The sequence below is a fragment of the Acipenser ruthenus genome, chromosome 37, assembly GCF_902713425.1.
Source record: "Acipenser ruthenus chromosome 37, fAciRut3.2 maternal haplotype, whole genome shotgun sequence".
Classification (NCBI taxonomy): domain Eukaryota; kingdom Metazoa; phylum Chordata; class Actinopteri; order Acipenseriformes; family Acipenseridae; genus Acipenser; species Acipenser ruthenus.
Window position 1 is genome coordinate 9,609,753 of NC_081225.1, and position 27,573 is coordinate 9,637,325.

Genomic DNA, 27,573 nt, shown 5'->3' on the forward strand with positions numbered 1-27,573 from the left:
TTCTGTATAAAAATATATTTTAGATGGAGAAGTGTGGATGATGCACGCGCACGTTAGCCTCACACGAGGATGTCACCTACCCCTCTCCATATGATGTAACTTCAAATGTTTTTTTTTTCCCAGCAATTTTCAATATTTAATGCGTCAAAGGGTTACGTTTCAACGCTGCTGTTTTATGATCAAATAAACAGGATTTTAGACTAATGAGGAAATTAATGCAAGCAGAAATTCTTCCAGAGGGTGTTTATTTCAGCGTTTGACAGCATTCAAATAAATAAATAAATAAAATAAAAAAAAGGACTCAAAATGCCAGATTTGCATAGATTTTATTTGATATAAATATACAACATTATTCTCCTCTGTGTGACTAATTGCAGTGCATTTCAGTGTGCGTTATGATGAACAAAAATGCCTCGAGCTATACATACAAATATATCTGCATAAAAGCATGCAATTACACTTTGAAAACTTGACTTTAAATGACTTTATATAAGCATACATTATTCTAAAAGGGTCATTACACACTTCAGCACAGACTGGTACATCGGTGTCCATGAATACAAACCAACAACATCAACCACATGATCACTATCCAATAATCTCAGTTTCTGTAACAAGCACTTAAATCATTTTAGTGAGAGAGAAAAAAAAAAGTTTGAGATACTGTGAATACCTTCTACTATAATCAGTTATTAATATAGCATTGCTAGATCACCGATTAACATGAAATAAAGTCAGTATCTCAAACATTTTTTGTCAAGTATATTATGTACAACAGATACATTTCAGGTTTGTAGTGACATTTTAGTTTATATATATATATATATATATATATATATATATATATATATATATATATATATAATTATTATATAATTATTTGTTTATTTAGCAGACGCCTTTATCCAAGGTGATTTACAGAGACTAGGGTGTGTGAACTATGCATCAGCTGCAGAGTCACTTACAATTACGTCTCACCCGAAAGACGGAGCACAAGGAGGTTAAGTGACTTGCTCAGGGTCACACAATGAGTCAGTGGCTGAGGTGGGATTTGAATCGAGGACATCCTGATTACAAGCCCTTTTCTTTAACCACTGGACCACACAGCCTCCTGATTTTAGTTTAAAATGATTGATAACTTTAAATTTACCAAGCATTCCTTGAAATAAAACTCATTTACCTGTACTTCAGGTATAAAAAGAAGTTGCTCGAGGCAGGTGGTAACTTTAATAATCTAAAATACCAGCACCCTTTAACTCTGTATTAATTCTGCTGGTGTTAAATTTTTTATTTTTTTTTAAAACCAAACACAGCTGAACAAAGTGTGTAAAACAGCAGCTTTATACATTCCAGGGCAGAGGCGTTCCGATCTGTCGCTGGCGAAGTCATTAAAACAGTGCCCAGACTGCCAGTGCCTGAACTGGCTCGTCTGGGATCGCTGTGTTCAAAGGCAGGTTCCCAGTTATGGGAACGAAATCATTAAAATCATTTCATGCGCTTTTATTGCTGTAAATTCCCTGCCTGGTTAACCGTTATTGTTCTGCAGTAGACTCACTTTTTAATGCTTGTGATGCAAGTCATTTTTGAAGATCTCAGCAAATAGTTTTCTGCCTCTTTAAAAACAACACCACCAACTACACTACTGCCGTCCTTTTGGATATAGTAGTACAGCAGCACCCTGTAATTGATTATAAAGTAAGATTCATTCAGACTCTACCCCCAATAGTAAAACCTGCGCTCTGTACAAAGGAAGAAAATGTTTTTTAAAAGAAAGTTTAAAATGTCTTGCATCACAGAGGAAACCTTTTTAAAAATGCTTTATATATATTGTACGTAAAGTATATATTATACCAATAAAATAACTATAAAAACACTCCACAGTGCTACATTTGAAATGCTAAAAACAACTTGTATTTAGAACAGTATATAGTTCACTAAACACAGCATTATCATCAGCTTATTGTGAAAGGTATTATTCATTTTCAGTATGTATTTCTGTGGCAACAAGGCACATGGGAATGCTGTATAGCTTTACAATCTCAGAATAGGCAACCCAGCTGAACCATTTATAGGGCAATCCCAGCAATGACATCACAATGGATTTAGAATACAGAATTAAGTTGTTCTAGAACTCAAATAGATCCCACCACATCGCCATTGAAGTTGACTTAAGAGTGGCCCAACCACCAAACACCACCCAAATATGATCTGATGAAGGCCTCTAATGTTGCCGAGATTAACAGATTTAACCCTTTAAGGTACACAGGAAATTGAGCGGTTTGTTCAAACTTCTTAAAATACATTTGAGAGCAACTCCCAATTATCACGAGGAGGAAAATGACAATTTGGATGACCAGACCCAACCGGTCACTATAATTTAAACCCATGTTTCATGCCCCTCATTGCAAAAGGAAGAATTTATTTTTAGGACACATATTCCCCTTGTACCTTAGAGGATGAATACCTCACCTAAACCTGTCTAGATGTGTGATGTGTGAAACTACAGCATATCGAGTTTGTTCACTTCAAACTTGAAAACGAATCTGAAAAAAGAATTCACAAAAAAAAGGCTACCTTTCCTTATACCCCATTTGTAAACAGATACAATCAGAAATAAAATACAATAATAATAATAATAATAATAATAATAATAACATATAAATGTAGTGTTTTGGTTATTAACGCTTTATCTAGATCAGTGCTTTTTCACCTCCTTTGGTCCTTTTGGGGCCCCTCCAGTCTTTTATTGTGTGGCCCCTGACACAGAGGAGCTTTTCGGGTGACGAGATGAGAGGAGTCACTAGCCTATGGGAGAGGCCCTCTGGTAAAACCAAACATTTAAAAATTCAATCTGTACGTTCCAAGACAACTGCGTGCACCAAGCACTAAAGGGTTAAGAACGAATTTGCAGATGAACAACTTGGATCATGACCGCCCTTAGCTTCACAGCACACTTATACAATCTAACACAGTGTAAATCACTAAATACATGTATTAAAAAAAACTAGAGAGTATATTCATCAGAAATGAAAAGCTGCTGTTTGGAGCTTAGTATTATCCTGTTTGAGTCAAACATTGCAAGTGGCTGCAGTCTAAGTTTGAACACACTAAACTTTCACTGTCATTACAGTGCTTGTGTAGTTATACAGATAAAACTAAATCTAGTATTTATTTAGTTACAGATTTAAAGTAAGCAGCTACCGGTACTTGACAGAACCCTGGTGCTTAATATTCATAGCAGCAACAGAACTGTGGTTTCATCTCCTTTAGCGTTCTTAGTATTACATTAAAAATATCAAAACTCATATGCACCGCATCTTGTGTGCATGCATTTGTTTAAAAAAAAAAAATAATTAAAATCAACTGCCCGTCGTATTCAGACAGTGCTGGCACAGTGAATTGCTGGTGTGTAAAGCTTGCAGGACTTCAGTATATCCAGCAGGTCTTGGGATCAGTTCTTCTCCCCCCACCCCCTCCCCGTTTTGCCCTCCCTCTAGTAAATGTCTTGTTTAAACAGCTGCTGGTGTTCCTGTGAAGCAAGGAGTTCAGCTGGTGAAGACACCACAAGGCAACAGAAGTATAGATGAGTCGGCAACATACATACAACACGATGGCTTTCAGCATGATGAAAATGTTGATATTCTACTTAGAAAATGTTAGTGGACAATGCATCTACACGATCCAGTCCTTCCATATTTCCTGTGATTGTGATTTTTATTTTTTTATTTAGTGTGCCCAATTATTTCCACCCACCCCAGATTTTCTCCTCCATTTCAAATGTCCGATCAAGTTTCCCCTCACCGCAGCGATTCCCCACACTGCTCAGGAGAACTGAAGGTTCAGCGGGCGTCCTCCGATCCCACGACCGAGCCAGCTTCCTCTTCTACACCCAGGAAAATGTCAGCGAGCTACCGCCCTCTGGAGGGCAAAGGCCAACCCTGCAGGTGTCCGCTCTGAGCTCACTGGAAGCCTGGCCGGCAGGGTCTGCCGTAACGCGATGAGGAGAAACAGTCCCTGCCAGTTTTGCTTCCTGAATCCACGGGAGAGCCAGAGCCAATACGAACCTCCCTTCAGAGTCCCCAGCAAAGACCAGCTACTTCCCACAGCCAGCATGCAAACCTGTGCTGTGTGACTCACCCTGCACACCACACGGCCGTGCTTTTACCAGGTGAGCCACGCGGGGTCCTCGTGACTCTGATTCTGTTACTCTCAGTATAACTAGTGCTAAAGACTGTCTTCAACAAGTTTAATCGCAAATGAATAACACACATAGTTACCTCTTAGAAAGCTCCAGGCTTGGTCTCAATGTCCGTTGGTCTTTAATCCAAAGAACATGAAAACGGGCTGAAAAAACAAAAGCAGAACAGGTTAGGAATTCACAGAATAAATAAGATTAAAACACAAAAGCAAACACAGTCGTTGGGTAGACAGATCAATCAAATGTAAGATTCCTCTGGGCGGTTACAGTGCAACAGTTTCCGATGGACAGATGGAGATTTTCTACCCCCCTACCCAGTCTCGGACTGGAAAGCGTGATCTTGCACAGTACCGTACCTTGTGGTCCCCCATGCATACATTCGAGCCCAAGGTGTCATAGATTACACCACTCTCCCCTTCCTCTCCCTGCAGGGAACAATCAAAACAATGCATAGAAATGAACAACAAAAGTGGAAATTATAAATGCATATAAAACACTGCGCAACTTTCAAGCAATCACAGAGCTGCTTGTTGTAGGTGCTAAACAATCCTGATTTGAGCTGCTAAGCGAATATTGCTGCTTCTCCTTCAACAAGCTGCAAGAAAAAGGTATTTCATGTTTCCTTGGCTTAACCTAGGCTGAATGAAAGACTACCATAGCTTACCCTGGTTTGCCGTGTTTCTGAATACTGTATGCTTTACCATACCTCTGTGCTTTACAAAGCTTGCTTATAGTTTACCACGCTTTCACTGTGCTTTATTTCACTTTGCTATGGTTTTACTGTGGGAAGCTAGCGGTGACAAGGCTGAACGAAGACCTGCTCACCCTGTGGATGATGTGCCTGGCGGAGTGGGACAGGAGCACGCGGTCACACCAGGCCGGGCACCTCGTGTTCATGAACTGGGTGGGCTGAGAGTAGTCTTCGCTGTATGGGTAGCTGTGGATCAAACAGATGACTTTACAAATGAGCGCTGGTCTCGCGGGACAGTCAACCTCACACAGGTAGGCTGGACCAGCAAACAACCTCAATTCAATTTCATCTATTTCACATCCTGCCAAGAGAAAATAGTACCGGACTGGCTTGGCTCGACTGCATCACTGGACCTGAACACCCTCTGCCTGCCATTCAGTCCTGGACCTCTCTCTCTTAACCAGAGACTGACAACTGTGCAGAGTTGCGTGGATCACACTAATGTTCACAGTCTAGGACGAGATCCCTAAATGCCACGTAGCTGGACCTTACCCAGGTCTCCAGAGGTGATGAAGCCATGAAGGCAGGTGAACTCACCCACTGCGCCACTTAGACACCAGGTCAAGCTCCTACCAAAAGTACATGTAATATCACAACCCTACCTGGGAGGAAACTGAATCTCTTCCTCGCCAACAACATCATTGTAGCGGTCAATCTCCTTATCATACTTCAGAAACTGAAACACAATGAAAGCGATGGCTTTAGAATGAAAGCGATGGCTTTAGAATGAAAGCGATGGCTTTAGAATGAAAGCGATGGCTTTAGAATGAAAGACGACAGTTTCAAACTCCAGTACCCCCCCTTGATCAGCTACATGATGATGAGGGTGGCAGTGAAAGGTGTAGAGTAGCTATTCTGCAGAACTGTACCATCTCCTCCGTGTTGGTCCGTAGGTATTGGTGTCCTCCTGAATCCTCGGAGCTGGAAAGAGCGTCCCTTTCACAGTAGATATCTAACCCTGGGTCAGTCACCCACCTACCAAGTTGTCCCGCAGTTTCAGTAAAGGAGTGGTTTATAAAACTTGGCCAAAGAGAAGCAAATGCTCTTCGAAATGGAAAGTTCCAACTGATAAAAGACTTGAAATGAAACCTCCAGACTCACAGCTTTGCCGTTCTCCTCTCTGAAGGCGGCCTGATGCTGGTACTCAAACACTTTCTTCTCGATGCGAAGGACCAGCTGCAGGAGAGTAAGAGGGAGCTGACGGGATGGGCTTTTATCATTACAAAATAAAAACCTATGACAGTATGTATCAAAACTTTGTGACTTGCTTGGCTTTGGTGCACAACCTCGTCTCTTCGAGACACTGTGGCTACTGAGAAATCACAGGGAGGCAGTTCTGACTGCCTAACCCCCGGTGAGGCTCAAAATGAGCACTTAAACAAACGCCATAGACTTCAGACAAAGAGGTTTAAATGGACCTGTCTTACATAGTACTGGTTAGCTGCCACTGATCAAAAGGTTAACATGAAAGGGGAATCCCTACTCTAGACTAGGAGCTGCCTGCAAAGACATGCCTGCCAGGTGAGCTTCCTACCCGAAACTTCACATAGCTGCTTTACATTCTGTAGGTTATCATGCAGTCTCAAATCCTGAGTACATGGGTATTGCATTATTATACTAAGGGCACCCTGTGACTTCATGCCAGTGGGCATCTCTCCATTACTGAGCATCGCTGCAGTCTTGCTTTCTCCCTACCTTGTGGTCGCTGTCTTTCTCCTTGTAGATCATCTTTTCTTCTTCGTTGTTCGTTCCTTTCTTTACAGTTTTGATCTCTGCTGAGCTGCACAGTGCCTGGAAAATAAAACTAATGATATATATATATATATATATATATACACACATACATATATACACATGTAATGCAATGCAACGTTGAAGCAAATGCAAAGTTGACTCCCTTTTCTGTCAATGCTAAAGCTAAGGAGAAATAATAATTTAACCGCACCTGCCTACATGCACAGTAAATTGTCTTGTGCTATTGTTAGAATAATGACGCCTTAGTAAATAGAGTGAGGTATTTGCACTGATTTGAAAACGTATGGAGCTGCCAGCAGGATTGATTAACTCATAGACAATAATAGTTACCTGTACAAGACTCCGCGTGTCTAACCGAAAGTTGAAATCTCCAAACATGAAGAATGGGAGAGGCGTATACCTGTTATCAGACAACCTGAAAAGAAAACACAAAGTACACTCAATATTGCAATAGTATGTAAATAACGGCAGTATTCAGACCTGCCGCAGGTTCAATCAATCAGCTGAACTTCAAGATCTTTTTTTGTTTTGTTTTGCTGAAGCATAAAAACAAAATGGAACGGTCCGATTGGTTTAATTTCTGAATCTCATTCACTTTGAGTTTCGTTTGCAGCATTTCAAATCTGTATATCCTGCTGCACACGGGACACTGTCCTCTTTTGATATGCAGGGACATCACAAAGGCTCCCATTGACAGCACAGCAGCCTGAACAGCAGCATACAGAACAAAACTCAATTTTCAAATCCAGGATTATTAAAAAGGAAAGCATTTGGGTATAATAGCTCTAACAGGGACACGCAATCATTTTCCCAGCTTGTAAAAAAAAACAAAAAAAAACAAAGAGGTGTTCTGTGTGTAGAGAAATGTGATGATCATGTACACCAAGTGGACCAGCAACTGGAGTGAGAGCGTTGTATAGCTCTGAGCAGACAATAAGTTCAGAGTTTTGCCAGATGTATCATATCAAGCTTTGGCAACAGCATATACATGTACTGATCTATATTTGACCTATGGTGTATATGATAAGGTAATGGCTGGGTGATGAGCATAACAACCTGTTTTGTTTTTTGGCCAATTTCATAAGAGCAGATAAAAGGGCCCCATCTTATTTTAAACGACATGTTTTCAGTATAAAGAGGGGTAGTTATAGGACAGCCCCGAGCTGCGATTACAACACCCCCAGATCGCTGATCCACCATATAGTTATTTCCCCAAGTGTAAATGTTCACAACGCCACACACATGCAGGGTTATCTCAAGTTCAGCAGGTCTTCATGAGCGACGCAGGGGGCTGGAGGGATCTTGCAAAGGGGGACAGGAGGCAGGACAATGGCACTGCTCTTCATTAGTCTCCCTGTCAGGCCAACTTCATCTCCAGGGAAAGCGCAGTCCTCATTGGCTGGAACTCCCAGGGGCTCCACCAATCACTGGCTGCGGTCCCAGGGGGTCGGTCTTGGTGAGTGCTCTTTGACAGACCTGTCAGTGCGGTCTTGATGAATTCACTCTTCTGTTTATTTGAGTGTGATCCAACACAGCAGCCTTGCAGGGCGGAGGTATTGATTCAAGTCGCTTATACAGAACCGTTCTACAAGTTTAGCAGAGTAAACATGCTGCATGTCAATTCAAATCGCTTATAGTATATAAATGGTAGAATACCAGGGTTAGAAACTCACTGTAGTCTTGCATCCAGTCTTGGCTGCCAGATTCCCCTTGTTTAGGTTTAATGAAAAGGGTGCAAGAATCGGAGTTTAACCTACTAGCTCTGTAGCACAGTATCAAAGTTTCATCTGAGTCTTTATTGTTAAGAACTGTTCATGCAGCTGTAGTGGAAAGACAATGTATTTATTTAACGATGCAGGACTATTTTCTGACCCTGAATCGGGCCTGAACGTTTCTGTAGCCCATTAACCCATTAAGTGTTATTGTCCTCATTTGAGGACAGACTACCTTGTCACTTTGTGGAGCATTTTTTTAACTGGAGTCTACCTGTTATTAAAATCTTCAATTATATTGTCATGATAACTCACTCTAATTTTGTTAACCGCAAAAGTCAAATCTAAATCTAACTGTTAATTCTGCAGCTATAGCCCAGCTATAAAATAACAAGGGATGGAACCCCGTAATAGACTCGCGTTTTGATTGGTCCTTGTCTGTCAGAGGTATATGATGTCACCACGAGTGGGGAAAGCTTGGAAGCATTTTTAACACTGCGATCAGAGAGAGAGAGAGAGAGAGAGAGAGAGAGAGAGAGAGAGAGAGGCTTTCCAGAACCTTTCAATTAAAATATAATGTTATTTTGCTGCACTAATATAACAAACTAGGGGTGACTATTACTTTATATAAATTATCATGTTACGCACAAATGTAACAATTGGCTTTCTGTGGTGACGCACTTTTTTCTTTCAAATAGCATTTATCTATAATCGTTTCCGTGATTTATTTGAATTGCAAATATTTATCCTGCCCACTATTACAGTTTTGTTACAGGATACATTAGTTTATCTCTAATGTAACCACAGTTTTACAAATAGACTGCCCCTGTTGTCATCGTCCCAAATTCTGGGCCGCTCTGCTGTTCCGAATTCAGCCCAGTTTTGGCGATGTTCTGCTCTTACAGATGACAGCCCACAGTTTCTAGGTCATGCTCAGTTTACCATAAAAATGTGCACCAGAACTGGGTCATGAATCCATTTAAGAGTAACCCTTAATACATGGATCAAAGTTAATGGATTTTTTACTCTCTCCAGATTTTTTTTATATAGATTCTTTTTTTTTTAAGAAAACGAAAAATAAATCAAATGTAAATGTTTTTTAAAAAGTGTATTTCTTTATTACAGGTGAAGAAACTACATTGCACTGAAATAGATACATGAAAATGCAGGTGTTTTCCTATATTAAAAGGTGAATATTAAAACACATTTTTGAGAAGGAACACGGTATTTAAAAAAAAAATCTCATTTGCTTATGTAATGCCCATCAATATATAGGGACTTATTATCAGACCTCAATATGAACAGAATGACAGAGTTCAAAATATTTCATTCACCTGTCACACGCCTTTCAAAAACGTTACATGAATATTATTGTATTGGTCAAATAGCCCTTATCTATTCCTGATACTTTAAACTGTATAGATAGTGTTTAAACAGTTGGACTATGCAAATATAATGGAAAATGAAATAAATACATTGTAAAATACTAATGATCACATCTAGGTGAGAGATTACAGACATTGTTGTGCAACATACAAGTAATGAGTAAAAACGTGCCACCATTAACTGTACGGTCCTTCCCACTAGGAAACGTTTACGCTGGCCATAAAAGGGTTAACTGCAAGTGATAGAATGCCACAGGTTAATTGTATGGCCTGCGTAATGCCTAGACTGATACTGCGTTGCTGTTGATACTTCTAACAGTCCACAGATGGACATGCCTGGCATTCTAAACAGCTTGGCATTATAAAGAGGCTTGGTAGTTTTTGAAATATATTCCTAACAAAGCTACTTGCCTTCAAGTGTCATTTATAAAAAAAAAAAATCTAAATCGATTAAAAGCAAGATTGACTTAATGAGCTTTTTAATAATGCACAACACAAAAGTTAGGGGCTCTAATGGTATTGCCAGATTTACATTGCGCCCTTTAGTTTCTTCACTGTTATAAAGAATTTTTTTTTTTTTTTTTTAAACATTTAAATTTGATTTCTGTTTCTTCTTTTAAAAAAAACAAGTTCTGGGGTAGACTCAAAAATCCATTAACTTTGATCCATGTATTAAGGGTTACTCTTAAATGGATTCACAATCCAGTTCTGGTGCACATTTTTATGGTAAACGGAGCATGGCCTAGAAACTGGGCTGTCATCTGTAAGAGCAGAACATCCCCAAAACTGGGCTGAATTCAGAACAGAGCGGCCCAGAATATGGGACATTATCTGAAAAGCAAATCGGACCAGAATTTGGGATGCTGAGAGCAGGGCAGTCTATATATAAAACTGTGGTTACATTAGAGATAAACTAATGTATCCTGTAACAAGACTGTAATAGTGGGCAGGATATATATTTGCAATTCAAATAAATCAAACAATTATAGATAAATGCTATTTGAAAGAAAGCCAATTCTTACATCCGTGCATAGCATGATAATTTCTATAAAGTAATAGTCACCCATAGTTTATTACATTAGTGCAGCAAAATACCATATTATATTTTAATTGAAAGGTTCTCTCTCTCTCTCTCTCTCTCTCTCTCTCTGAAACTGAAGCCTAAGAACGACACATTTCTTGGCGTTTTCCTCCCCACAGTGATTTTCTACGTGTTGAATTCATAGCTGGTCTAAAATTTCACAAGTCTGATTACGGGCGCAACTTGACTATCCTCAAAATATGGGAATATGTTTTAAATATGCCGGTCCTTTTACAGTTCCAAAATTCAGAAAACTTTTAGAATGGCAGCATATTGATTTAGAATGTATCGTTGCATAATTTAGAATGTATCGTTGCATAGATACAGCTTGTGTTCAGCACTGCCACGCTGGGTCTCACCTGTTGATTATGTATCTGAAGGCTTTCTCTCTGTTCCCCGAGTAAACCGAGGGGCTGGTTCTGCAAGCCACGATATTGGAAGCATCGTGGAACAGGTGGACATTCACAAGGTCAAAGCCACTATTTAAAAAAAAAAAAAGTCAAAAGAGACAGACAGTGAGTGATCTGAACAATCCATCAGTGCGGCAGCACATTTATCCCCTGCAAGGAAACAGATTTGATTTGTGCGAATCAGTGCACACAACACCAAGTGCTGTGCTAGTGGAGCTTCCATTTATTGATTCCTGTATTCCAACATTACACACATACAGCTTTAACATTTGACAAATGTGGCACCTAGTTTTTAAACAGACGTCTGATAATGAGCAGTTACGTAATTATTATTTATTTCTTAGCAGACGCCCTTATCCAGGGCGACTTACAATTGATACAAGATATCACATTATTTTTACATCCAGTTACATTATTTTTTTACACATTATTTTTACATACAATTCCCCATTTATACAGCTGGGTTTTTACTGGAGCAATCTAGGTAAAGTACCTTGCTCAAGGGTACAGCAGCAGTGTCCCCCACCTGGGATTGCACCCACGACCCTCCGGTCAAGAGTCCAGAGCCCTAACCACTACTCCACACTGCTGTTCTGGGAGAAAGCTAAGGCACGGAGACGGTCTGTCGGCAGGAGAGGATTCGGGTCGCTTGCTCTCAAGCGCCTGTCTTACATATTTTACCTAACTGCGTGTGTGTGTGTGTGTGTGCAAAGCTGAACTGTGAACTCTGCTTGTATTCAGTTTTCCTGACAATATCTAAACACCATCCATTTCTTGGCGTGTTTTACAATGTTGCTCCAGACACAGAGCATACACAGGTGTACCCCAGTTGATCAGTTCTTTATTCCTCTGCGTACTGGGTTGGTTGAGATAGACAACATCCTCCAGCAACTGCTGACTTTACAGCTGCGCGGAGTGCAGTGTGCTTCATAACATTAGTTTAACCTTCACTAACTCCTACAGCCCCAACCACAGCAAGGGCATCAGAGATTATCGGTAGCTATATTTCCGTGGGTCTAAAGATAAGAAGTATCAAGTGAACATACAGTCCACCTTGCACTGAGATTCACACCTGTGCTGTCATTGTGATCGGAGCAGCTCTCAGAATGCACAGCACACCCAAAGCGCATTGAGAAAGCCCTTATAGAAATTTTGTAAAGCAAAGTGTAATGAAGCACAGTGAATGCACGGTATAGGGAAGCATTGTAAAGCACAGTGAGGTAATGCTAAAGCAAACCAGAATAAACTACGGTAAATGCACAGTATGACCGTGGTAAAAGCATGGTCAAACCGCGGTAAATTTTTATAAGGGAGAACTGCTAGGTTCAGTCTACAGCGATGGCCAAAGGTTTTACATCACCTAGAAGACATGATAATAAAACAAACTATATGAACATAATTCAGATCTTTTATTTAACATCATGTAATACGAAGAAAGAAAAAAAAAAATACAAAATGATATCGCTCCCGGAAGCCATAATAGTAGTACCATATTTCATGTTGGATTTCTAAATGTCAGTTTTCAATTTGTCAGTTTTTTCGTTAAGTATACAGAAAACTACAAAGCGGCGTGTAATTCAATACGTTAACGTAACATTATTCAGCAGGTTTCATTCGACTTTATGAAGCCAAATTAGTTCACTCTACACCTACACAAATATTTCTAAAACGTGGGATCCTTATCTTACAGAAAAGAAAAATAATTACAGCCACTCCTTAACCTCCCCGAGCTTGTCTTTCCAGAGCTATGTAGGGCTATGGGGGTTCCACTTCAAAACACAACAAGCAAAAAACTGATGACCGCCACTCCATCAAGCCTTTGATCAATACCTGCACATGTCCTTTAGCATGGCAGGGTACAGATGAGCCTTGCATGACCCTCTCCCTCTCTAACAGATCTGTAAGGCTCTATCCTGCGCTGATCGAAGCTGTAATGTGGGTTATCCCAAGTTAAGCACGCCGTGCTCTTCATCAGCCCTGGACTGAGCATCGCTGAAGAGCTGATTGAATTCAGGGCATCCCAGCTCTACCTGCCCTTCTGATCATCAAAGCGTCGGAACTCAAAATGATCTAATCTGGGGGGGGGGCGTACTGGGTTAATGTTAATGCACTAGACTAGCCTTTTATCTTTCTCTGGAGGCCTGGTATCTGAGGGTCTTACAGCATCCGTTTCGGGAGATAATAAAACTGGGATGCACAAGAGTCTTACTGGGATGGGGGAAGGGAGTGAGGCAGGGAATAGGTTCACTGCAGAGAAAGGCAATGCAGTCTCAAAGTGCAATGGCAGGCAAACAAACCCCATTTATCACCCAAGGTAAGCACAGCCTCCTTTCACCTGCCACAGCCCACTGAATTAATGCTCAAGCAACGAGACTGGTGTGTTTACCTTGAAAAAGCGGCACAGCACTGTATTGTGCATTGAGCTATTTCTATTAGTGGAAATTCACAGTTAAAAGCAAATAGTTACTGTTATTAGGAAAACACAGAGGCTGTTTGTTGACACATGTTCTCACTGGGCAGAGCAGAGCCAAACAAAAGGCAGAGCCGATAAAATCTTGATTAGCATCGAAGCCAAGCTGTGCTGTGTTCTGCACGGGGCTGGTAAAAATCACCCTGCACATTTTTGTGTAGCTAAACAACTGGTCGTTTAAATGCTTCGACTTTGCCTTTTTGCTTGTTAATTTCAAGCAGTGAGCACAATACAGTGTTATAATGTATTTTATTTATAAAGGACAGTAGTTAACCTGGATGAGCTCCCAGAGTGAAATACCCACAGCGCTCTATGAACGTTCAAATTGTGAAATTTCTCAATCGTGATACCATTTCCGACATCTATGATCTTAATACTATATAAAAAAAAAATACTGTTTCTACAGAGTGGCTGTGAATCTCCCCCTGCGGTCCTCTGAAGGCAGAGTTCACAACCGTAAAGGTGCTATTGAGAATGAAATGAATGTTTCATTTTTAATAACGTGGATGTACAATGTACTGGGATTGCAATTTGCAAGGGCAGCACAGGAGCTGTTGCACATGTAACACAATGGTATGATCACACAACCCACACTGCTGGAAATCCATTGCAGTAGCACGGTACCACATCAGTACCAGACTGATATTATCTGTAGGGATGTATTACCGGTTGTGAATTATCCATCGTGTCCTCATGTAGCCTTTCCGGGACCACTTGAACTGAAAAACAAACAAAAAAACACATGAAAAGGATTTGGAATAACTGATTCAATCCCTGAATTACAGCAGACGGTCTTTAGATAAGAGAATTTGCAGAAGGACTGACAGAAAGCACTGCTAAAGGAGAGATTGCTAAAGCAACAGTTTACTGTACCTGACAGTGGCCAGCTATATCAAGGGCTTATACCAAATTGCAATTTTTGTGAATAAAAATATATTTTCATTTGATGTTGCATACTGTAACTAGTTACAAGCATCTCTTTTGAGTTCTTAAATAAAACATTAAGTGTTTTGATTTTTGTATGACTAAAATACAGTTTGCTATTCATGAAACATGACTTTGTGGGGTAAAACGAAAGATCACAGAATGTTCTGTACACTGACAAAGGCACTAGCCGAAATCGCTTCTCAATTTGATTTAAGATTTATTTTTTAAAGTTATGGATGCAATTATCTTTGTAAATCAACCAAAACTTTAACCTTAGGTTATAAGTATGTGAGCAAAGTGGAGCGCACAAACTAGTGTGATGAAGACACTAGCTGATTTGAGTCAGAAGTTTTACTGTGCTTGGAGCGTTCAGCCTTTGATGAACTTGTCTTCTTTATTTAAGAGACATGGTAGAGGCGTCTGGAAGCACAGCGAAGCACAGGATACAGATGCGCGTTTAAAACTCACACCTACATCCGGCCAGAAATTCTTTGAGAACCTTTCTTTTTCGAGTGTGGCGGCGCTGTCTAGGGAGCCCAGATGGATGTTTCTTCCAGAAACTGCTTTAAATTCTTTCACTGAAGAAATAAAACATGTAAAAAAAAAAAAATCAATAAAGCCAATGTGATCCGACTACACCACAGTGTGCTAGTCTCCTGGTCTAGTACTGGAATATATTTGTATTCAAAATTCTTACAATCCCCACCCACTACATACTGTAAAAGCTAACTATTAACAAGACGTGAGGAGAATTGCCTAAAAGTGTTTGTGAGCTAAAAAAAAAAAAGTGCATTTTCAATGGACTCACAGGGCTTACCTTTAAAATCGTAGTGGTAGATCTGCTTCAGAGATTTGTGAATAAAATACATGCTCCCCAGTGCCTAAAATCAGACACACAAAAAAAAAACACCACCATTAAAACAAATATTTTCTTCTTGTCTTAAGTTTGAACCATCCATTATCATTAACCGCTTACTCCTTTACAGGGTCGCGGTGAGCCGGAGCCTAACCCAGCATACACAGGGTGCAAGGCGAGACTAGACCCAGGACGGGACGCCAGTCCATCGCTGGGCACCACACACACATTCACTCACACTGAGGGCAATTTAGAGTGACCAATCAACCTGGACAGCATGTTTTTGGACTGTGGGAGGAAACCGGAGTACCCGGAGAAAGCCCACGCGAACACGGGGAGAACATGCAAACTCCACACAGACGATACCCTAGGCCGGATTCGAACCTAGGACCCTGGCGCTGTGAGGCAGCAGCGCTAACCACTACACAACCGTGCCACCCTTAATTTTGAAACGATTACTGCAAATTCAAAATGATGCAAACAGGAATCAGGACAGCACAGTTGCATCTGAATTACAAGGATGTGGAAATCTGAAGTCCTTGTTTTACTGTGTTCGCTACAGTGGCTTCTGCAACGGCATTGCGGCAGTGTTTGAGTTTGGTGGACTGCAATTCACATCATAAAACCACCAAACTCACTGCAGATGTGACCAGGAATCTGAGCCGGTGGAGGAGCCAGCGTGTTAAGCCACTGCGCCACCTCGCCCCTCTATAAAACACACGCGCTCATATCCTGAACGGCCTCTTATCACAACGCCTGCACAATATTTAACACAGTCGGTTTAAAGCTTATCTTGACAGTAGTTCCATCCTTACGCGGCACTGTATAAATACTCGACTCCTGACGTGAGGGTGCAGATTGTACGAGGGGTGAGCCGAGGGCAGTGGTATGTACAAACAGAACAGGCGGAGGCTGGGCGCTGTACACTAACTAGCATAAATTACATCACCCCACTGTACTGAGTTTGAACACATGCCTGTTTCCACTCATCTCGTCCCAACCATGCCCTTGATTACTGAGTACCAGGTCTGAATTGTCTAATTTCGAACCGCAAGAACCACTACCGGCAACCGCAGCTATACAGAATCGGAGAGAGAAAACATTTGGCTTTGTTAGTGCAACGTATTCAGTTTTAATATGGTATACTTAAAGTAAGGTCTGTGCAGTTTTTTTTTTTTTTTCCAATGCGCTCCCTGTGAAACAGTACTGCTGCATGCCATTGTAAATAAACAGCATGTATATGAAATATGGTAAAGTGGTCATTGCTGGAGATGCATCACTTGGGAAAGCATGGTAAAGCGTGCACAGTTCAACAATATTAAGGAGTTGATAAAAGTCAGCCTTTGTCGATCATAACTTTAAACATCTGTAAAGGGATTATGATTGGAGCGTATGAGGGGCACACTGCAAAATGACGGTGTATATAACCTCAGGGTATAACTGGCACTCTAATGGCAAGGTTTTGGTCTGAGACACGGGTTGAATTGTATTACAATGGTATAAGCACAGGATCCACACCGGTGATCCGAATAATCTAGAAACTGGGCCGCTGTGCCATGATCGACTTGATCAAAATCCACTGCATTGCAATCGCTCGCGATTCTGCGATAAAGACATTGCGGTTTAAGTTTTTGGATGTATCGGCATCAGCTGTACGATTGTGCAAATTTACCACGTAAACGTAGAACTTTAAAAAGGTATCTCCTCACTCTCTTTCTGTATTCCACCCTTTCCTTCCGTCCTTCATTCTCTCCTTCTCTTCTCCGTCCTCCCTCTCTCCTCCCAGTCCTGTTCCTTGAGCATTTTCAAAGCCGCCCCCCCTCCTCCCCACTCCCGTCATCTCTGACAATTTTTAATGTACTAACTGCCTGCTTCACTGAACTGATTAATCGGAGGCCTGTAAGATCAATAACAACAGAAAATTAAAACAATTTAAAAGTGATTAAGCAGCCGGGCAGCTGTCTCCCGTCGAGAGCAGAAGCAGAAGAGAAATCAGCGTGTGTCGACCGGGTCTCAGGCCTGACGCTCCACTGCCCTCCGTGCCTGAAATATCTCCCAGTAAAGAGCGGATTAATCTTCCTGGCAAAGTGATCCTCATTTAATAGGACAGCCCTGTCCCCCGCACCAGCGCAGGGCAGCCTACAGGCACTGCACTGCTCTTCACAGGACTGCAGAGTTAAGCCGTGCTACAGCTTGGAATTAGCCACGGCACTAACGTACACCCCAGCCTTAAAGGTCATTCGGGTGTACAAAATGTTAGTTGTTTGTGCTATCTGGTTTTCATTCCATCCCTAAAATACCTTTTATAGATCATCCGCAGATTTTTCTTTTCTCTACTAAAGACGATTAAGGGATGGAAATTAGACTCCCGTTGCATAGCAGTTTGATCCATCCCTGGTTTCACTATGAGTTTATTAAGACACACCTAAGCTTGTTCCCTATACACTGGGGCTTATTAAACTCATAGCAAAACCAGGAATGGATCAAAACCAGGAATGGATCACAATGTTTTGCAATGGGGAGTCTTACTTCCAACCCTGCTATTGCTTCTAGTTTGTTCCCCACAAGGGCTTTCTGCATCATCAACCTGGGACTAAAAGTAAGACAGCGAGACTAATGTGATTATTATCAACACGAGTGTCCCTGTAATGAAAGAAAATCAGACTCCTTGCATCTCGCCAGCAGCAGAAATCAACCCACCAGCCCGTCACGAAGAGACTGTCAGCTGGGAGCCTCGTACAGTCCGAGTCTCGCTCTCTCACACCGATGAGCCTGTTTGTTCTAACTTTAAAAGCAGTTTAAAGTTTTGCCGTGCTGTGCCAAATACAGTAAAGCCTGTCTAATCCAGCTCCCAGTATTAACCGGCATTCTGTATAATTCAGTATAATTTATGAGTTAAAGAGTGCAGATAAAGCTGGAATTATTTTAGTCGTACCTTTTCCAGCCCCCTATTCCCCCGCAACACACATCCCGATCTCAATCAATCACTCTGTGCGCGGTTTAATAAAAACGTATTGACTTCCAAGTGATTATTTATCAAAACACCATTTGTACCGGGCAGCGTTCCCCATCCAACCCCCCCACCTGCACCCTACCCCTGGACCAGAGCAGCCATGCGTTGATTCACGGGCGAAGGGAAACAAATTGAAAATCAATGGCGAGAGCGCGGGGGTGAATGGAAATCAGAGAGCGAGCCCGGGCTGGTCCTTGCTGGGCTTCTTGGTTTGTAACTGGGTAAACGCTGTCGAAGCTGTCCCGTCACTGCCTTTATTTATTGTTTACAAATGAAATAATCAATGATTTTAATCTGGAGGTACATTTATTAACCCCCCCACTCCCTCTTTCTCTCTCTCTCTCTCTCTCTCTAAGAGATGCATGGACTCCCAGGCGTGAATCAGAGATTAATGGGATCACTTAACCTTTAGCATATTAAGAACTGATGGGGACAGCATCACACCAGTCCGCACTTGTCTTATTCGTAAAGGCTAGCACTGATGTTGAGACCAATATACACCCGGCGCCAAGGTTGTAAAAACTAATGTTTCATGAAAATCTACAACCATGGTATGTGTTTGTAAAAATGTTAGTGCTTCATCATCACTGGATAAGTTGTCTTGATAGATGCAGTCAAAGGGATTGAGTAAACTGGCCTGAATGGAAAGTCGGTCTAGTTACAGGGGGTGAATCAGGACTGTTTTAATGATTTTATTTATTAAAAAGATTTTTTTTTTTTTTTAAAACAAAAAGTATAAAACGTCCAACTGTCTCTAAAACAGCTGAACAGGTTTCGTGAACAGCAGATTAAATTAACCGCAGTATTATTAAAAAAAACAAAAACACAACACTATAAGCTGGTCCTCGGAGTTTCATGATCAGAGCCTTCTGTCTCCAGATTGAAAGAGACGCAGACAGAATGTAAATGGAGCTGGTGACAGGGAGCGAGTCTACTGCACTGTATGGCACTTCAGAGAGAACTTAAAATAGTAACATTGCTACTGTTTGTCCGTCACTATACGTACACTTTTACATTGTAGGCGAGTATGATGGTAGTAAAACTTAAATGAACAAATAAGGGTGGGGCGGGCAATGGGAAGCGAGTCAATAATGCAATCATTGAAGCTTTAAAATGACAAGAGCAGGTTCATTTCTACAAGGCGTGACCTTTACACCCGCGTCTCAATTCAAAAGGCTTTTATATACTGTGCTGGAGTCTGACACGAGTCTAAATCTGCTCACAATTTTTGTATTTAATTGTTAGAATTAAAAAACGATATAAGTCTACTTTGGTATGAGAAGTTTTTCATGCATTCGTGTGCTTACCGTGGTCACACCTCTGCAAAAGCATGACGCAGTGCTGCAGAAATGTGAACACACTTCCCCACCCCAATTCATTTGCTTCTGTTATTGTTATTTTGTGGTTGTCATGGAAATCCACCTCTTATCAGTTGAGTATGGCATACACTGATTGTAGAGGAGGTACAGTGGCGCCGCCTAGTGGCCATAAAACAAAATGACAGCTGTTGTCTTTTTGATTTCAATTTCAAGTTGAAGTAATGTTAACTTTCCGAGTAAATGACTCCATCTAGTGGTGAGGAATGGACAAGACAATATTAGTAACAACAGGCTTTATACTGTTTACAATAAAGTTTGAAAAACGCTTGGCAGCATAAAACAGAAACACACACACACAAAAAAAATATATATATATATATATATATATAAATAAATAAATAAATAAATAAATAATCTAACTGAACTTCCGGCACAAAGTTTGTTATTTGCTGTCACCGCCCCTTTCCCCCGTTAAAACCCCCAGACCGGAACTCACGGTGAAGTTGTTTTTGATTTTGAAGTCCTTGTCGACGTACACGCAGGCTCTGTCAAAATCCTTCATTTCCTCGCTGAACAAGATGTTTCTGTGAACGGGAAATACATATTTTTTTTAAAAAAGGTTGTCTTGCTCATATCCTGTCTCTATACAGCGGAGCCTTTTTTCTGGTCTTGAAAATCAGAACTTGAATTCAATCAGTTTATGGCACTTCTAAAGCTATTCTCTACAATGGCTATGGCGCTGCCATAAATCTGACTTAATCCAGGGTCTTAAAACCACGAAGCATGAGGGAACTTTGGACAACTGCTTTTGCTTGAATTCTTCAACATACAGGGAGACAGCTGAAATAAAATGCCCCCTAAACTAGTAGCTTACATCTAAAAGGAGTTGGCAAAGTTAACACTCAACAGTACATTTAGAAACACTGAGAGAAACATTAAAATTCAGGCGACAAATGATTCAACTGCAAGTCTTTTCTTTTGAAGATGAGGAGAAAAAAACATCTGTCCTTAAATGGATTCAGTTTCTTTAAGTATTTCTAAATTCATCCTATACTTCAAGCTCAAGCGAGACCTGAGGACACAGCTAGAAACGAATGAGAGAAAGACTGAAGACAGTGGTGGAGGATCACTCTCTTCGCACGGAGAGTGGTGAGGGTATAGAATGGGTTGCCATGCTGTGGATGCTGAATTACTGTGGGATCAAATCAGTTACTGGGAATAGGATTAGCACTGATGGGCCAAATGGTCTCCTCTCACTCGTATTTCTGTTATGTTCTTATGAATGGGATTTCATGGCATTCAGCGGCCCCTTCCAGTTACACCCTACCTGAAGAACATTTCCACGTGGTCCATGTTCAGCTCGTAGTCCTTCCCCCCAACCTCCTGGCAGTGCAGGGCTATGAACCGTGGCTGGTGCCTGTGGACCGTCTGTGGACAAACAAGGGACAGGGAGGGACATCAGGGGACTGTACCATCACACCTTCACACACACACACAAAATGTGCAGCTAATTAACAGCCAAGCTTAGCATAATTGCCATCCTTTGGACTTCAGTTTTAACCGGCTGAAATGTTCTCATTACAATGCTAAAAGAGAAAATGCATCAAATGCTGAAGTGAAATGGTACGGGATCGTTTACATGTGATAAATTCAAGGGCAGCTGCTGTTTCAGGTTTCTAGCACCATAACCATGTAGAAACAAATCCTAATTGCAGGTCAGCACCACATCGATTTGGCTTCAGGGACTCGTAAGGATGATTTGCAGTACACTGTGTGCAGCAACGTGGCAAAGCATCTCATTCAATAGAAAACACTGGACTTGAGCCAGCAGAATCAAAACAATCTCTTGCATAGTTACAGGACTCGTTTAACGGTCTCATGTTCGCCCCCTTGTGGCACGGAAACTCATAGCACAAAGATTCCATTTAGTGACTTATTTTTTTGTTTTGTTTTTTCCTACTCTGTCTGATAATTCCATTGTTCTATTATTAGACAATTGCGGGGTTCTTTCCGAGATTCAAAATACCCAGAACGCAGTTAAACAGTTTGCTGCCAAAATATTCAGCAAACCAGTCTGAATGCGTATCACTAATGACAGCCAAACGCCTTGGAAGAAATCCACTTCCACAGACAAGAGGCAGATGTAATCTCGTCGATTTCCGATGTGGTTCTCCTGGCCGGCTGCGAGGCAGGCAGTCTGTCTCAAGTACAGAACGGGATGAAAAGCGTAAAATAGACCCTCTCAATGCAACTGTGAGTATACGTGTCAGACCTGCATTGAATCGTTTGTCCTGGATTGAAGCCGATGTTTTATTTAGGACGTGACTCCTCCATTCGTTAACGATGTATCTTCAGTTAACCTGCAGTTACACCCAGCATTCAATTCTTAACCACTGCTAGCTATTACCCATTCATCTGTAGTGCCAGTTCAATCACACAGCCGAGCCAAGTGACGGAGTATCTGAAAGCCTCGTTTCGACTGTACTTCTAAAACTCACTCACCTTATAAAACTCTCGAAGCCAGTCCCTCTCGATCTCTCCCAGCTGTAAAAACAGAAGCAGTTTTTCAAATCAAATGTTTTGGTCAACTTGCATTGTACTTGACAGTGTCTTCAAGGGCCCAAGCTGTGATGTCATCCCCAGCTATAAAGCAGTGTGGAGTAGTGTTTAGGGCTCTGCACTCCTGACCGGAAGGTTGTGGGTTCAATCCCAGGTAGGGGACACTGCTGCTGTACCCTTGAGCAAGGTACTTTACCTAGACTGCTCCAGTAAAAACCCAACTGTATAAATGGGGAATTGTATGTAAAAATAATGTGATATCTTGTAACAACTGTAAGTCGCCCTGGATAAGGGCGTCTGCTAAGAAATAAATAATAATAATAATAATAATAATAAACCCCCGGATAGAATATGCTGCAGCAATACTTAGAACAGAAAATAGGAGGCACTTTTTTACACAGAGAATTGTGAGGGTCTGGAACCAACTCCCGAGTAATGTTGTTGAAGCCGACACCCTGGGATCCTTCAAGAAGCTGCTTGATGAGATTCTGGGATCAATAAGCTACTAACAACCAAACGAGCAAGATGGGCTGAATGGCCTCCTCTCGTCTGTAAACTTTCTTATGTGTTAATGTATTTGGTTCTGTATACAAATGCCACTCATCCCAATGACCATATATCATTCAAAAGAAAGTGTCATTGATACACAAGGCATCGTTAAACACATCAGGGATTTCATTTTGTTCAGCATGTACACTGACGTTAAGTTTTTTTAAAAATCCCAATACTACCATATAGGCTGTTTAAACAAATCCGCTCCCTGGTCTCTCTTTGTTCCTCTCGGGATTAACCGCGTGGTTTCTATGAATGGCATTACTGCACCGCCACAATGACCTGTGTGATTTTTTTTTTTTTTTTTTGCATACAGGTTTTGCATGCGTTCCTTCAGCCAGACACTCAAACTCACCTGCTGCGAGGCGACGGAATGCAAAAAGGACAGTGACGTCACGCAGGAAGAGGAAAAAAACAAAACTTTCCATTTCCATAGCGACAGGAACTTTCCAGGATTTTGTTCCTTTTATCTCGGTGAAGATAAACCCTGAGAGAGGCGGTTTCGATAGAGTTTAGATTTATTCAAAATGCCTGAGAGATCAAAAAAAAAAATCGCAAGAGGACACTGCTTTCTGGGGACAGGAAACAGACTGGCACACCCAGTGAATAGATGTTCCACGTCCCAATGCACACGTGAAGCAGCAACCTGACTGTCACCGCACAGCTCTGACGTCATCGGGTTTGACCATGACTCTGTGACACCGTGCTGCCACGTCACGCACCCTCTGCTTGCCGTGACGCACTGTCCACGCGACATCTTTTAAATCCCAGTATTAAGACAGCTGTGCAGTTTGATAAGACTCCTTCTGTTCAGTAAACCCCTGCCAACCGTTAACCCGCCTAATCCTGTCAGACAGGAAACGTGTTCCAGGAACCCCGCGTGACATTGCCATGAGCTTTATGAACCAACTGAACGAGCGATGTTTTGGGGAAAAAAATAAAGAAGTCTCTCTAATAGCATTGCTTCTAAACTAGGAGTGTGATCTGGTGGTAAAATAAAATAATAACCCTGCGATTAAAATATAACACAGACTCTGATGTAAATACCCTTACACCCTCATTGTGATAATGAAGTCTGGATTAAAAAGATGCTATCACCCTCCATTCCACTATGATAGCACGCCTCGGAGACAGGGGCTGGGGGTGAGCGAGAGTGTGCAGGCATGCATGCATGCGCAGGATTACCATAGGACTCCGTGTACCGGGACAGTTTGGAGCAGTTCGGGCTTTTCCACTCACACCCCCAATGCATTCTGGTAAGTGTAGTCCTGATGGGATAGGAACAAAAATGGACCAGAATGCACGGAGCTGAGGAAAAGCCTGAACCGTCCCAAACTGTCCTAGTCTCCACGCTAACCACATTTATAAAAGTTTACCACAGTACATTTGCAGAGTGCACTTTTCCCCATGGATATACTATGCATTACCACAGTTTACCACGCTTTTACCATACCGCTCTGTGTATTATAATGCCTACATATGCTTTACCATACATTCACAATACCATTAGACTTTGCTATGCTTTTACAATACGGTTATAAGGGTGTGTGTATGCATGCCTACATGCATGCATGTAAATATTAAAGAAACGTGTACAAGCTGTATGAACCAATTGCTGTAAAACGAGCCCTACAGTCCTCTGTCAGGAAGATTTATTGACAGTGCCCCAAAGGAATAAATGCAATAATAATAATAATAATAATAATAATAATAATAATAATAATAATAATAATAATAATAATAATAATAAAGTTAAGCAGTCAGCGGTTGGAATATAAAAACTGCATACATTTTTTTTATTATTTAAAAGACGTATTCTAGTGTAACTGGAAGAGAGAAAAAAAACGTAATTCGACGATCCACACCAATTTTGTGCCGTTTCCACAATTAAAAAAAGGGAACAAGTAATTGTTTTGTCACCAACTTGAAAATAGCATTGTAGTATCTATCTATATGTGTAAATAAATACAAGTTGAACTGACACTGGGGAGACTTATGGAGGGTTACAGATCACTGTTAAATTATACAAGCGCATATATGCGTGTGTAGAACTAGTACTACCTCCTGTATAAAACAATAACACGCAATTTCACCGTGGTTCAATGTTAAACCGATCAGGGGACTAGCTTAAAAGTGGTTTACCAAGCCACTCCCGCCACTGGTTCAAAAAACCACAGTTAGCTGCTGGTGAGCTTCGTTTTCTGTTGTTTTCTTACAGCTAAAGCACGAACAGACTAACGGTGTTTCGATAATATCTACCGACAACATGCCCCGAAGCGCAGTCCCGATAGCGAACCGCCTTCATGGACAAATTCACAAATCGTTGCAAATAAATTTCTCTGGTAGTATGAACCGCCCGCCGAGTCTGAAACTGACTTGAGCTCGCCTCACAGTCACACACACATGCGGCTTTGGCTGCTCACACCGTGGGGACCACGGAGTACTTTAGACCCAGGGCACGCAGGCCAGACCGCCGCTGTTAATTACAATTTAACTACAAAGTAAACTATTCTATGTGACACCAAAGAAAGAAAATGAAAACAGAACACTTTTTTTTTTTTTTTAAACCAAACTTAAAAACGTACAACCGTCTTGACACTAACACTAAAAGGGATTTTTTTGCAACAAAAACGTTTTAGTAGTAGGCAACTGCGCCCTTATACTGATATTATTGTGTTTTATATTACTGCAGGACATTACAAAATGTTAGCCCACTGTATCCAAAATACTGCATCAAACTGTAGTTTACTGCAGTAAATGTTGACCGTGCACTGCCCCATGTTGTAGCAAGTTTTAAAATTCCACACTGCTGTTGTGAAGCAGCTAGTTTCTATTTACCAGTGTACACAGTGTATACCGCGCATTCCTAGAGATTATAAAAACAAACTTAATGATGCATGTACAGGCTATATGCTATTCATACACAAGCAAAGGCATGTCGCAATCCTGACAAGAACAATACAAAAACAAAGATGCAAAAGAAAACCCAATAAAACAAGCTGTTGCGTTTTTATAAAGTCACAAACAGTATACTTACGTTATCAAATAAGGAGCCAACGTTTGCCGTGACTAGCAGAACGTTGAGATACGATGCCATTTTCAGAAGAAATTCGTATTTAACGGTGTGTATTTAAATACCTTTTATATAATAATATTGCAGGATAGTTCGAGGCCGATTGCGTACGGTTGCTACGAGAGAAACTGCAAAAGTTGCTCGCGTATGTTACAGTAGCCTTAGACCGCAGCTTAACAACACACTCGTTTTTTGTCGCCTCATTTTGCAGACGGCAAATCTGAAACTGAAATCCGAGATGGGTATGTATTCTGCGTTTTGTCTTTGTTTTTTTTGTTTTTTCTTCCTTTAGGTCTGCGCGATTAACACTTATCCTTGCAACAGACGTGTGTCGACTCTACCGTAACTCTTCCCCGGGGCACGCCGAACAGGAAAAAAAAAGAAAGCTTATCGCCCTTAACATGCACTCTAGTACCATATCTCTTTCCTCACAGCCTGTAGCGCTAACATGGGCTGCGGTTTTTATTATTAATTTTTTTTTTTAAATGTACTCGAGTGAAGCGCCGCCCCTTTGTTGAATAGTAGGCAAATTGTTTAACCAGCTTACGTCTCTAAAACCACGAGCACTGAAAACCACCCATTACAGTTCATGCAGACAACGCTCCTATTAACAAAGCTATACTGTAGTTTTTACTAAAGCTGCTAATACATATTATAAGCGCAGATCTTATGGAGAGATGCATCACTGGAGGGAGCACCCTTTCTCTTAGGGGGTGAGGGAGGGAGCAGTTCAGTCTCCATGCCTCAAGCTTGCCCTGGACTGGAGGGAGCACCCTTTCTCTTAGGGGGTGAGGGAGGGAGCAGTTCAGTCTCCATGCCTCAAGCCTGCCCTGGACTGGAGGGAGCACCCTTTCTCTTAGGGGGTGAGGGAGGGAGCAGTTCAGTCTCCATGCCTCAAGCCTGCCCTGGACTGGAGGGAGCACCCTTTCTCTTAGGGGGTGAGGGAGGGAGCAGTTCAGTCTCCATGCCTCAAGCCTGCCCTGGACTGGAGGGAACACCCTTTCTCTTAGGGGGTGAGGGAGCAGTTCAGTCTCCATGCCTCTAACCTGCCCTGGACTGGAGGGAGCACCCTTTCTCTTAGGGGGTGAGGGAGCAGTTCAGTCTCCATGCCTCAAGCCTGCCCTGCCCTGGACTGGAGGGAGCCCCCTTTCTCTTAGGGGGTGAGGGAGGGAGCAGTTCAGTCTCCATGCCTTAGCCTGCCCTGGACTGGAGGGAGCACCCTTTCTCTTAGGGGGTGAGAGAGCAATTCAGTCTCCATGACTCAAGCCTCTAGAGGGAGCACTCTTCTCGAGTTTGGTTTCCAAGGTATCAGTTCAGTCTCCCTGCATCAAGTCCAATTTCAGGCACAGACTGCCATCAGAGCTTCTACAGCGACCTCTCAAACGAAGAGGAGCACTGTCCTGTAAAAAAGGCACCTTTTAAAACAGTCACAGCATGTGTTTGTTTGCTTGTGCACTTTCCCAAACACAAAGGTGCCGTCAGACACCAAAAGGGTTACATGACAAAGGAGCA

The 27,573-nt window shown here is 41.6% G+C and overlaps 1 protein-coding gene across 4 annotated transcripts; it reads right to left on the minus strand.

Annotated features, from left to right (window-relative positions):
• Positions 1–309: 309 nt before the first annotated feature.
• On the minus strand, positions 310–26,515 carry LOC117968940 (inositol polyphosphate-5-phosphatase A-like). Of its 4 annotated transcripts, none has more exons than XM_059008525.1 (16): positions 26,026–26,515; positions 22,380–22,421; positions 21,205–21,305; positions 20,374–20,461; positions 15,507–15,570; positions 15,164–15,267; positions 14,429–14,481; positions 11,242–11,361; positions 7,035–7,119; positions 6,645–6,740; positions 6,051–6,125; positions 5,552–5,625; positions 5,024–5,135; positions 4,555–4,623; positions 4,278–4,344; positions 310–3,529 (listed from the first exon to the last, which is right to left on the minus strand). In XM_059008525.1, the coding sequence occupies exons 1-15, from the start codon at positions 26,083–26,085 to the stop codon at positions 4,303–4,305; spliced, it is 1,185 nt and encodes a 394-aa protein (XP_058864508.1). In that variant the 5' UTR covers positions 26,086–26,515; the 3' UTR covers positions 310–3,529; positions 4,278–4,302. The 4 variants fall into 4 exon arrangements, with proteins under 4 accessions (XP_058864508.1, XP_058864507.1, XP_058864506.1 ...); XM_059008524.1 differs by having other exon boundaries at positions 310–2,821; positions 15,158–15,267; XM_059008523.1 differs by having other exon boundaries at positions 310–3,549; positions 15,158–15,267.
• Positions 26,516–27,573: the final 1,058 nt, after the last annotated feature.